The sequence below is a fragment of the Carica papaya genome, chromosome 6 (assembly GCF_054855325.1).
Source record: "Carica papaya isolate Zhongbai chromosome 6, ASM5485532v1, whole genome shotgun sequence".
Taxonomy (NCBI): Eukaryota; Viridiplantae; Streptophyta; class Magnoliopsida; order Brassicales; family Caricaceae; genus Carica; species Carica papaya.
The window spans coordinates 6957104-6969899 of NC_142314.1; the positions used below are offsets into that span (position 1 = coordinate 6957104).

Genomic DNA, 12796 nt, shown 5'->3' on the forward strand with positions numbered 1-12796 from the left:
GTTTGTTATTTTCTTGTATTCAATTTATCATTATTTCATTAGGTATTCTTTAATGGTAAGGATCTAACTTCTGTGTTTGAAGAAATAATTGAATTTTTACTATTAAATAATTCAATATAGTGAGGTGATAATTTGAATAAAATAAGTGATCTTCTAACATATAAAAATATATAAGGATTAAAACTAGAAACCAAATGCTACTAGTTTTCTTTAAGGTATTGCATGTGGGAGATTCGGGTTAATACCTTTTCATAACTTTTAAAGCATTACAAGAATTACGTAAGTCAATAAAATTTGAATATAACAAGAAGATAACAAATAATTCTAAAAAATCAGTATTTGATTTTCTTTTAATTTGAAAAATTAGTATTTGAGTAGTAGAGGTACAAAATTATATGCGTATATTTCTTGCTTGAAGTGGCTACTTTCTAACTAGCCCAAACTCATGGACAACAGAAAATTGAGAAATGCTTAAAGGTAAAAAGGTGATAAATTTCTCTGTTCAAGTCCATGTAAGGCTCCTGTCTGTTTATACTGCTGCATAAATTTTTATTTGATATTTTGTAAAACTTTATATATTTGCGATATTGACAATGCCCTATTCTTTGCCACTTTGAAAATGTAATGGTAGATGATTTTTAAGTGCACAGCAAATTCTAATTACTTTAACTAAGACGGGAGATGTATAATACATTAGAAGTCTTCTAAACAAACAGTTCTAGGAAAAAAAAAAGAATAAAAAAATATGCTCATTTGTACACTAACTTGCTTTTGTTTTGGTATCATGTTAAATAAAAATATAAAAAGTACTTATCTTTCTAGAATAAGAAATTTTATTTATAAAATATATAAGCACAATTCACCTTACGGCCATTAAAAAAATAATTTGTTAAGCATTATATTGTTAAATTTGAAATAATTATTTATTACGAACTTCATTTGGCGAAGTTTAAGAACCATCTGCATTTTATTACTAATTCGGACTCAACGATTTGTAAATGGTAAAGAGGAACTTTTGCAATATTAGAATGCAATGATATTCATCGAGAACCATAAGTCAAATTGAGCTAAATTCTAATTTATTCATTCACTTGTCTTTAATTTTTTCTTAATTTTTTTTATTTATTACCTTAGGACGAAAAATAAATAATTTTAAATTTAAATCTACCTCACAATAAAATATTAATTATTCAATTAAAAAATAAAATGTCATTTACTTATTTTCCACTAACATTAAATCGATGTTAGAACAACGTGTCCAAAGTAGGACGGACTGACCAGATCGACCGGTTTCAAAGTGATGCAATTGGGAATCATTCATCGGGAACTTCAACTGCATTTTTTCATTTCCCTCAGAAATTGCTATAACCACATTACTCCATGGAAACAGATGTATAATATAGATCAGTTGACTGATGATGATCTGATCTATGATGTTCACAGTAAAAGTAAATCAGTAAAGCAAAGAGAGTCAACCCAGTTGCTTGCTAAAAACTAGAAATTCTAAATGCTTCTTTACAAAAATGCAGGCCTCTGCTAAATGGGTATCTCATAATACAATATGAAACCAAGTAACAAGAAACAACACCAACCAAATATTTGCAGCTCTGCTGCCTTTGACTTACAAAACCTCAAAATATAAAAACTTGCCTAGAAAAATGTGGAAAGCTGTTGCTTGGAACAAAAAATCGAGGGTTACTTAATCCCTTATTATTTCTTTTTGAAGCCTCCTAAAAAATGCAATTATAACCCTATATCTTATATAAGAGAACCAAAAGGGCATACGGCTGTAAGCAACATATAAATATAAACTTGCATTAACTAGTTAGACAAGAATACCAATTTCCTAATGCGCCAGCTTTCCAAGAAGATTCTTTCATTAGCATTGGCAGAGAACTTGGAACAGCAATCAAATGAATATAATGCCTTTGACACTGTAAGAAGAATGAAAAGGCCTACAGATCAACGGTGGGATAAAGGCTTGGCATACGCCCACTTCCATTAGATTCTGCATTACTATATAAATGTGATGGTAGTTCCCCTGAGTGGGATGATTTTCGGGACTTCAGGTTTTTAGGAGAAGCTGCATATGAATCACTAGAACCACTACTTGTTGAATAAATTGATGATGTCGGCAATCCATGAATCTTTGGCAACCCAGTCGGATCAGCAGCCATGCTGTAACCCCTCTCAACTGATTCAGCTTCCAGTGGCAATTCATCCAGCGTCTGTTATAAAAAAATCATAGTAAGAACGATTCTTCATAGTGTATTTAGCACTTAAAATCAAAGAGAAAGAAATTTGAAACAAAACTAAGCAATGCCATGACATGCTTTGTGCAGATATAATTCTTGTGTTTGCATAAATCGCTGGTCCACTGTGTTCCAGAAAGAATCAGAAATAAGAGACTCCAGTGGAATGAGTTAAAAGTTGTTTTCTTTTCAGATTCTCTATCCTGAGGTAAGAAATTGAACTTCACAGCCGCAGACAGAGGGGCTCCCATACATAAAGCAATTAGATATGGAAGTATGCAGCTTAGGTAACAATACTTAGGAACAGAAACCCTGAATTGTTGTGAATTTATAATAAAATCTGAGAAGGTTCATTTCAACACAACCAAACTGGTTAGTCTTTAAAAAACAAACCCACCCTGAAAGCCTGTTGAAGAACACGGAGCGTTTCTCGTGTCCGCTTTCTCTTCAAAGCTACCTCCTCTGGTTCCTGCAACATCTCTTCGAACAAGTTCTCTCTATTTTTGCAAAAGACAATCGAATAAGGATCAAATTAACATATAATACAAAACAGTAACTCAAACTAGAGAGAAGACTGTCACCTGTAAAGCTTCCTGATGAAGACATTGTGCAGCTCACGTTTTGTATGATTTACCTGAATATAGACAATTAGCTACTAATACCTACAAACAGTCCATAAACACATTTGGCTTTGCGACGGAAGCTGCTTAAAGCACTAGAAGCTTATGCAGTGATTTAGAAAATAAATTGCTAGTTGGACAAGTCCTAGAAGTAAAAAACTTGAGCAATTACCCTGTGATTTACAAAATAAACTGCTAGTTGGATATGTCCTGGCAGTAAAAAAACTTGAGCAATTACCCATGTCCAGTAAATAATCAGAAGAGACATATGGAGACTACTAGTCAAATGAACATGTCCAAAAAATAATAACTTATACCACGTGTGAAGATCCAAATAAGGGTTGAAAGTGGTTATAAGCACTTTTTTAGTTTACTGAAAACAGAAATTGCACCTGATGCTTATAAACAAACCAGAAACTCAAGCAGCTTAATGAAAAATTGAACCTGGAAAAATGAACAAAGTATAGATAATGGATGAGAACATAGCTAATAAAACTACTGATAGTAAATACCTTTTTTTTCAGGGGGAAGGAGGGGGTGCCTAGAAACTGTTTTTCAAATCATATGTAGCAAATATTCTCAATATGTAAGCTGATTGAAAATATGATGCCAAGATATTAGGGCAGGACGGACTAGAACTGGAGCACTGAAGGGTTCAAAAATGAACAGGGGCATGGTAATCTACAGATACCTAACCTGAGCCAATTCAAAGAGTTGAACAGAACTTCTGGACAAATAGCATAAGTTATTTATAGCATGTCAATTGCAACATTGTTAAGATTACTATTTTAATTTTATTTTTTAAAATAAAGAAAAAAATGCAAATAATTTATAATGGAAATGTGGAATTATGGAAGCATTTTTTATTTGTTAAAGAACATGAAGGGAAAATTACTGCTAAATTGCTGAGTTAGAAAATTACCAAGAAATGCATAATGGCTTTAGGCACAGAGTCCTCAATATTCTTCCGAACAATGTCATAGTACGATCTCAATAGCAACTTTGTTACCATGATTTCAATTGTCTCCTGATCTGAATGGCTTTCAGATGGCCTCAAGACAGTAGGAGGCTTCAGAAAGAAAAATATATCTTCATTTGAAATCGAGTTTAAATAAAATATGTTGGTAATTTTAGCATTAGAACCTGGGTAGATAAATCCACACGTACCTCTCTCAAATAGATCATAGAGAAGGCTTGCTCCATGGTTTGAGCAGGTTCGTTAAAGGACTTGTTTGATGGAGTCTCTTTAACAGTTGAACGACTATCGCCGCCACCAAAAATTGATGAAATTCCCCAAGTTGAAATACTTGTGCTCCCTGCTGACAAATCGAGGGCCGAAACAGATTACGAAGTCTCCTAATCCAGATAATTTTACCACATAAAAATCTAAGACAGTAACCTAATCCACATGCACCTACACCATAGACATTCCCTACAAAGAACTTCACATTACTGGTTTATTGTTCACGTTAAAAAATATAATGTCAATGTGCATGTACACTAGAATGCATTGCTCTTCCATACAATAATAGAAAGATAGAAAATTTAAAGAACTCTTTTCAGTCAATGCATTACCAGATGATGCAACTTTCTCAGCATCTGTCACAGGTCGTACACCCTGTTAAGCATGCAAATGAAATCATAAACCCATTAGTGCCTGGAGGAATTTAAGTCAATTATTCCTAGTCACGAAATTTTTAATTGGCTTGAAAGCCAGAGTGAAGCAAGATTCCCCCCTCCCCCCAACAAAAAAAAGCCAGCAATCCATGCCTGATCAGCCACAATTCCATTAGCTTGTCTTGCCAGAATAGCTCTGGATTTTAGAGTTCGTTCTGAAGCTGGCGCCTTATCAGGCTCTACACCATCCTATTAAGCCAAGAAAAATACAACAATAAAGAGTACGTTGCCAACTGCATAAAAACTTGAATTATAGATATAATGGTGATAGTGGCTACCAATGCAGAGAATTAAACACACCTTTGGACGTGTTATCGGATGGGGAACTCTGGAAGACTTGACCTGCTGACTTGCGACTTCTACAGCCTTACTCCCACCAATAAAGTTTGGATGAGAAGTGTTTATATAGTCCATCTGTAAATAAGCATAATGCTTATTGCAATCACATGTTTGCTAAACAAATATAGGCTTCATAACAATATTCAAGGACTCTCGACTAACATCATGTTGGTAAAACAGCAGCAAACATGATGATGAAATGTGCAAGGGAGAGAAGTTTCAGTCACATTCAAAGGAAATAAGATCAACGAATAAGAAAAATAAGGATGCCGTTAAGGGAAAGAAAAAACAAAAGTGCAGTAGTTAGAGTTCCAACTTTTAAAAATTCAAGATTTTCTAAAAAATTCAACATAATATGGTTTTTTGACAAGGCAAAATGCTCCTTTTATGTTAATATTTTTAGTAAGTTATTTTTTTCTACATTTACACAGTACATATATGCACAAAATGTACAGAGTAAATCTTTGTATCAGATATGTATTTTGTATTTCAAGAAAGTAAGGATCAGATGCATACTGCCTCACCTCATCTATGTGGCTTCCTAAGAAAAGCTATAATGAAACAAGATTTGAATTGTGTCCAATCAAGATTTGAAACAAGCTGTACCAATTCCACTATACCTCCATTTCAATAATGTGTCCAATCATTGTCTCAGCAGGTTCAAGACCTTCTCGGAGAAAGTTTCCAATAACTTCATCCATACGCTTTCTTAGAACAGGAAAACGCTGCAATTCATTTACTAGGCACCGATGGCTAATCTGGAGAAATTACAATTTTATTCAGAGAGCAACAGGAAGGCAAGTCCAGTAATAAATCACAAATACAGCCAAGAGATGCTTACTTTTATTAACTCGTCATATATGAACCTAGCACACTGAAGACTGGGATCCAACAAACGAGCAATCTGCCTCCGAACAAGAACTTCAAATGGAATCTGTAAAGTACCAGATTTTGGATGTTCTTGATAAAAAGAGAACAAATTGGATTTTGCAAAAATATAATACAATTGAGACTATGTTTTCTAAAAATTTAAGAAACCGTAATACCTACTTCAGGCACAAATAATGCAGATTTTGGACCAGTCGCATTCTGAATTGCAGTTCGAATATCATCATCAGTCAAGTCCTCACAAGGATCAACCTCCTGCGAGAAGAATGCATCAGATTCAATCAGTAAACCGCAAAAATTGAAAGTTTAAGGTACAAGCCTCCAAACTAAAAGTATCCACTAACTGTTTCAAAAAATACAACTAGTATCAGTAAATTTACCAACTTGTAAGAAAAGGACAATAGAAAAAGCCTATAACAGATGACCTAGAAATGTTCCCTGACCTTCACCATGGAATCAATGACGTAAAACTCCATAACCAGACTCATTAGAAGGCTAGACATTTGTCAACATCAATGTTGCAAGACTACCTTCAAATTTTCATTATACCACCTGGCCTAGAGGCAGATCCAGGGCTCTCCTCACTGGAGACCCAGGTCAACGCCTGCAAGCAACATCCTCCCTATTGCATATTTTTTGAGGGGGGAAAAAAGGAAGGAAATTAATATAACAGTTTGCTAAGGACCTAACTTTGAGATCATTGGCCTTATAGTTTCCCCTTCTGTTATCTTATCTTCTTTTATTTTAAAAAAAAAAAGTAGTTTCCCCTTCTGTTATGCGTCTATATAACAGCATATAAAATTGTCAAATGGCTACGTTGACCACTATACAACACACTGCACTTTTTTTTACTGCTAAAATGAGAATGAATATCAGAAGTTACTTTTAAACAATATCTTAAGTTAGAATCATTTCCATACTGTATCTTCCCCTCTCCCTGTAGCAACCAATTGGAGCATCACCTGGTATAGCAGAAACACTAAGTATGCTAATAGTAGCCAAAGCAATAAGACTAGCGCCACCAGCCCATGAAAATTGGTGCAAAAAATCAAACACAATGATTGGAACAACTATAACAGGTTGAAAGCACTTCCAATGCACCTATATATTGATCATTAAACAAAATAAAGTGAAATTTTATCTGAATCAATGAAACACACCTCCAAACTTTTCACAAAGATTAACTGAAAAATATAATGAATCCGTGCTCCTCCTGAGAGCTCAGATGTTGCCATTTCATCATTCTTTCCCTCTACCCTCGAAGAAAATGCTGTTTTAAAGAAGAATTTGACTAAATCATTAGTAAGACGGAGCACAGATAGTTACATATTTACAAAGCTAACAGCATAGTACAATGCAATAATAGACTCAGGATAACCATAGGCATAATGTATTTACCTTCGGAGTATTTTGAAAGAATATTCAAAAGCAGAGCTCCCTGACCAGCCTATTGATTACAAAATCATATGCTAATATAGTCAGCACAGAGATGAAAAGAGAACATTTGCCAGAAGACTGAGAAAGTAAACTTTTAAAGATGGATTGAATAAATAATTAATTACTCAAAAACATAAATGCAAAGTTCCAGTAAACAAAAGAAATTTGTATGTAACTAGAAAAATCTGTTGACTTTTTTTTCTGACGAGCAAAAGGAGAAAAACAAGAAGCTGTTGCTAAGGAAATTCAAGAAAAAACCATTAAGCTCAAGCAATAAGTACCCAAGTTTAAAGATCATCAACAAAGAGATTTTGTTCATACTTAAACATTAAAATATGGAAAAACAAAGCCATGGCTGAACTCCCAATCCTTGGTTACTAAACAGTTATCTCAACCAAATAGCACTCCCTGACATATGGTACATGCCTTTGATTCTGTAATTTCTCCATAACTTGCATGCTCCTTTGCTACAGAAACTAACGCATTGCTTATTCTTGATTTCAGGCCAGGAAGTATTGCCTTGATATGTTGCACCAGAATCTGAAAAGAAGAAAAAATAATGATCATCCATTCAATCAGCAATATAAAGATTTTATACTGCAATGCCAGAGACTAAATGCTTCATTTCCTCGTACAGCCAGTTCAAGACAAGGTAAAGACATTGGCAAAAAACACCAGTGTCCAACATGCAAAAATGATTCTACATCACAAAAAGGTACTAGAAACAAGAGCCTTGCTCAAAAGGACATAGAGAAAATAAACAAAAAAAAAAATTTGACAGAAAAAAGAATATCATTAATGAAGGATATTCTCTTAACAAGGCAAAGTAGCACAAAATAATTGATCATTTACGTAAATGGTTCCATCAACAAGGATTAAAACTCATCCAAGCTGAGCCAAGATTGCTCAAATAAATCACCATCAATGGATTTTCCTGTGAATCAATAATACACTGTATACCTTTTATTAAAAAAAATCATCTAAAAAGATAGGAAAGAAAAAATTTGTTCGTCAACAAAGTAAAGGATAAATAACAACATTAGGGAGGTATTGCATGCACATGTATGCCAAACACAACTTGTTTCTTTTGAGAATGCATAGAACTTAAGAGAATCATAAGTCCAGATTAACTTCAGGGACTCAACATTTCAAACATTTACCTGGTTCAACTTCTTTGCCAATTGAGGGACACCACACCGATCAGCAAGACCATTATATACCTACAAGAGCATTGAAATATATAAATCACCTTCTGAATCAAAACACTAAGAAGTTATAAACAATCATTAGGAGCAAGTTATGGTCATACTGGACGACTCCGGAAGAACTTCTCTTCAGCAATAAGAGCATCTTTGATGCTCCGGTTTAGCATAATGTCCTGTTTAGAGCACAATATTTAACAAGCAAGTTAATTTCTTAGCATGCTAGTAAAATAGCCAACATGGCTGATGGATGTACATATAGAAACAGAAGGAATAAACATAAATTATCATTAATTGGTCATATGCATCTTCTAAACCAAAACTATAACAATCAGTATACATCCCCACAACAATAGAAGTTGGTGTTTGCGCTACATTTTCCTATGCATGTGCAACCAATAGGTTCCCACATACTTAGGTGCCATTCTAGATGCACTGACGATAATCCTTGTTTACAGACTTCAGAAGAAATCAATTACTTGAACGAGAAGTACATGCACAAGAGAATTTAGAAAAGGAGCATGATAATGGATCAAGTGTAACAAATAAAGCATCTTACATGATAGAATAAACACACTTCAGTTACTTTTCCATTTTCCACAAAGAAGAAAGAGAGTACAAAAAAGCTTTGGGAATGCTATTCAAGGCCAATTGACTTTGCAAACAACTTTCATGACTTAAAATATTGACTATAGTTACTTCAAATTTGCACTCATTAAACCAGGTCCATGATTAGACATTTCCTCTTCTCCAGCTAGAATGTCAAGTATCAAATGACAGAAATAACCATTTATCTAGCTCTGAGACAGATACCTCAGATCTGTTCAACAAATAAAGCATTTTATGCCTACTCTCACGTTGTCCCATGACGTCATGAAACAGACAAGAAGAAAACACGCAATACAATGCTGATGATGATAATGGTTAAAACATTTCTTAATACAGAAAAGGGAAATACATATAATATTAACGTGGGGTAAAAATATCATTGACATGTTTACCTCCTGACTACGATTCACCACACCCACATAACCAAGTCGGAGAGGAATTACTTTCCCAAGCAATAAGTTCCGGGCATCAGTACCTCTGTCCATAATATCCAACTGAAGTCACACACGAAATACACCAAATATTTAGAAAATAAGAGTACTCACAGATGTAACTTGAAAATAGTAATTTTGAAATCAAAATTTACAGGGGAACAAGCACCTTTGTGATTATGCCTATCGTTCTATAACCTGAAACCAGAAAATTACCATTAAGACTCAAACTTTTGAAACACCTTACAAGCATAACTAATACAAAGCAGAACATACCATCAGGATCGGCATTTCCTGCAATTTGTAAAGCATCTGAGTTTGCTAGATCTGAATTTGCTGGTGTAACAGCCAGAATTAGACAACTGGGTTGTTTAATGTAAGACATTATCATTGTTCTAATGCGTGCTTCAATATCAGAGGGCTGGTCACCCACAGGAACCTTTGTTATGCCAGGCAGATCCACAAGAGTGATATCAAGTACATTTGGTGAATATATTTTCAACCGGATCTGCTTGTCTGATACACCTTTGTTTTCTCCTGCTTCCCTATTTGTCTCAGCCTAAATGCAAGTTCAATTAATTCCGGAAAATAACAGGAGAAATATGAAATTGACATTATAAAAAACTACTCTAGTATTACACTAAATGCAACTGATGCAAACCCTGATGTAAAAGTTCGACCACTTTTTGCTTTAAGTTCAAAATGGAGGATAAAATGAGATTTTTGGATATTTTAAGCAGACATTTGTTGCGAGAAGAAATATTTGTTTATTTAATATTTTCACCATATGCATATTGCGAGGAAGAGGATTACAGTTTATAATACGGGAATACTTAAATTAAAAAAACGACTTAAATTAAAAAACCGATCTAAACCTGCCTCCTCTAATATTTCTCTGTTATGTTCCAGATGAAATGCAAACCAGGGATACCCCTGACCAACATTATTCAACAACAATTAAAAAAAAAGCTTCTTCTCACATTCCCTTACCAATCCCCAAAGTGCTATCTACACATCATCCCTGGGTAGCACGTAAGCAAGATACAAAGCATTCATCAACCCAGTGAAAAAGGCAATATAGCAAGTTATACTAGCAGAAACTAGAGCAAAGAATCTATCCATGGGGATAGCATTTCTATATTTTATTCGCTTCTTCCTTAAGCCAAACTTCCGCATGAAAATTCCTCAGGTACAATCGAGTCATGGATCATGATGAGGAAAAATCCCAAAAACAATACGCAATGAGAAGTATGATATACCTCAACTCAAAGTGAAAGCTACAAGAAGTCATGCCTTTCACTAGTTTAACAACCACACCAGTAAACCCTACTCCATTAAAATGTAAGCGCAATTCGAAATCATCAAATCTCCTGTTTGAAATGAAGTACCTGAATCTCCCTGCGAATCTCGGAGAAATCGTAAAAGCGCTTGCCTGGAAGGTGAAGAAACTCTCCATACTCCTCGTCGGAGCCATCGGGCTTCCTCTTGGTCTGCAGGAGTTGAAGAACGAGTGGGCGGCGGGTGCAGATGTCGGAGCCACGGGGAAGGAAGTCGCGGCCGACAAGAGCCTCAAGGACGCTAGACTTGCCGCTACTCTGGCTACCAACAACAGCCACCTGAGGAAGCTCGATCGTTGACTGGCTCCCGAGCTGAGCGAATATGTCCTGCAGTTTGTTGACTATGGGAATCACTGACGAGCCTAACGGCGCGGCCGAGGAAGAGACCGACTGCGATACTGCTTCTTCCCCTGCCATTGATGGATGGGTGAGCGGATTGCGTGTGTAATCGAAGATCAAATAGAAGAAGAAGCAAAATCAGAGCCTAGGGTTTTGGAGGAGTTCGAACAAGAGAGAAACAGGAAAGGAAAGTGTCAAGCGCGTTGTGTTTGGAGCGAGGGATATTGAACGAATGATTAGGAAGGAGCGTATTTTAAATAATTTATGTATTTAATCTATGATTAGGAAGGTGCTTAGTAGCTTAATCAATTTTTCTTTAGTGTTTTTTTTTTTTTTTGTATTTTAAATAATTTTAAGTATTTAAATTTAATATAAATTTATTAATCTTAATAATCTGAGTTGTATTTCCTGCTTTGAATAAAAAATAAAAATTAATAATAAAATAGATAAATAATTTTTATTAAAATTAAATGGAGAGAAAGTAAAAATAATTAATCTTGTACTTATAGAATTACTAATCAGTTCTAAATTTCGAATCGTCAAATCAAAAAAGTTTTGGTGCACTGATGGGCTCGGACCCCCCAGGAGGAGGCTTATAATTTAGTTTATGCGATATTTTTAAATATTATTTTTTAATATATTTTTATATATAAAACTATAGAAATAGAAAACTTTAAAAATTACATATTCTTAAATTTATACACAAGTTTATTTAGTAATTAACAAATACTGATATTATAAATTTAAATATTAATTACTGAATACTGATAATCATAAATTTACATTATTAATAATTTAAAATTACGATTTAAATTATGTTAATGTGGCTTAATTTTGATAATATTAAATCTATCTTTATATTATATTTTAATTTTAATAATACAAGTAATAAAATAAATATTAATTGATTACCAAATTTAATAATGAAATTATATGAATCAAAATATTTACTTTTTTATAAAAAAAATCAAATGTAAATATATTTAATCCAATTACTCAATTATTCTTAATGATGAATCTTTTTGTAAATAAAAAATACAGTTAATGTAATGAGTATGCCTTTAACCATCTTTTCTTCCTCTTCCATCATGTTGACTTTCAACTTTTGCGCTAGGGCACGAATTTTCCTGCAAGCGACGAATGGAGGTTTCCATCAACGCTAGTGGTGCTAGCCCAGCCGTCAACGAACTAGAACCAGGGAGAGACAGCTGAGTAGATGTCAGTTATGGAGCAGCTGGTGATGCCAACCGTGGCTACGGCAAAAGTCGATTGGTAGAGGGGGGGAAGCTGAAGTTAAAGTTAGAACGCCGGGAAGCATAATGTTCATTGTGTTTGAGCATGGCGAAGCCGAGTTGCATGAATTTGGCGACTTCTGTGCCGTTGGATCCGAGCAAGATTTAAATCACTGTCAGCTTTTTTCTTTATTTATTAAGATTCAAACTGAACTATCTTGTACTAAAGAAAAAGTCGAATTGCGCGTACATTTTAAAAAAATATTTAATATTAAATTTATTATTTAATATAATTCTAAATTTTACATATAAAAACAAAATATTAATTTTTATTATATAACATGAAATGTTAAGAGAATAAACAGCATAGCATATAACTTCCATGCATTTTTCACAAGTCCAGCAAGAGTAATAATAAAGGACATATCCAGAT

General features: G+C 34.1%; 1 protein-coding gene across 4 annotated transcripts; it reads right to left on the minus strand.

Annotated features, from left to right (window-relative positions):
• Positions 1-1484: 1484 nt before the first annotated feature.
• DRP3A (dynamin-related protein 3A) lies at positions 1485-11369 on the minus strand. 4 transcript variants are annotated; one of them, XM_088222295.1, is made up of 20 exons: positions 10844-11369; positions 9732-10014; positions 9625-9653; positions 9417-9518; positions 8523-8591; positions 8374-8433; positions 7640-7753; positions 7175-7223; positions 6937-7046; positions 5939-6031; positions 5730-5822; positions 5509-5646; positions 4850-4963; positions 4643-4738; positions 4448-4490; positions 4040-4188; positions 3795-3941; positions 2834-2886; positions 2650-2749; positions 1485-2228 (listed from the first exon to the last, which is right to left on the minus strand). In XM_088222295.1, the coding sequence occupies exons 1-20, from the start codon at positions 11207-11209 to the stop codon at positions 1956-1958; spliced, it is 2481 nt and encodes an 826-aa protein (XP_088078421.1). In that variant the 5' UTR covers positions 11210-11369; the 3' UTR covers positions 1485-1955. The 4 variants fall into 4 exon arrangements, with proteins under 4 accessions (XP_088078421.1, XP_088078420.1, XP_088078419.1 ...); XM_088222294.1 differs by having other exon boundaries at positions 4040-4191; XM_088222293.1 differs by having other exon boundaries at positions 5730-5848; positions 5935-6031.
• Positions 11370-12796: the final 1427 nt, after the last annotated feature.

What these genes read in the sequence shown, in the direction of transcription:
- DRP3A (XM_088222292.1), bottom strand. Translation starts at nt 11,209, where the DNA reads ATGGCAGGGGAAGAAGCAGTATCGCAGTCGGTCTCTTCCTCGGCCGCG. An exon ending in AGTTCTTCCGGAGTCGTCCA is followed by an intron (nt 8,434 to 8,522) that starts GTATGACCATAA and finishes ATGCTCTTGTAG; the next exon opens with GTATATAATGGTCTTGCTGA. An exon ending in TCTTTGTGAAAAGTTTGGAG is followed by an intron (nt 6,032 to 6,936) that starts GTGTGTTTCATT and finishes TTCTTCTCGCAG; the next exon opens with GAGGTTGATCCTTGTGAGGA.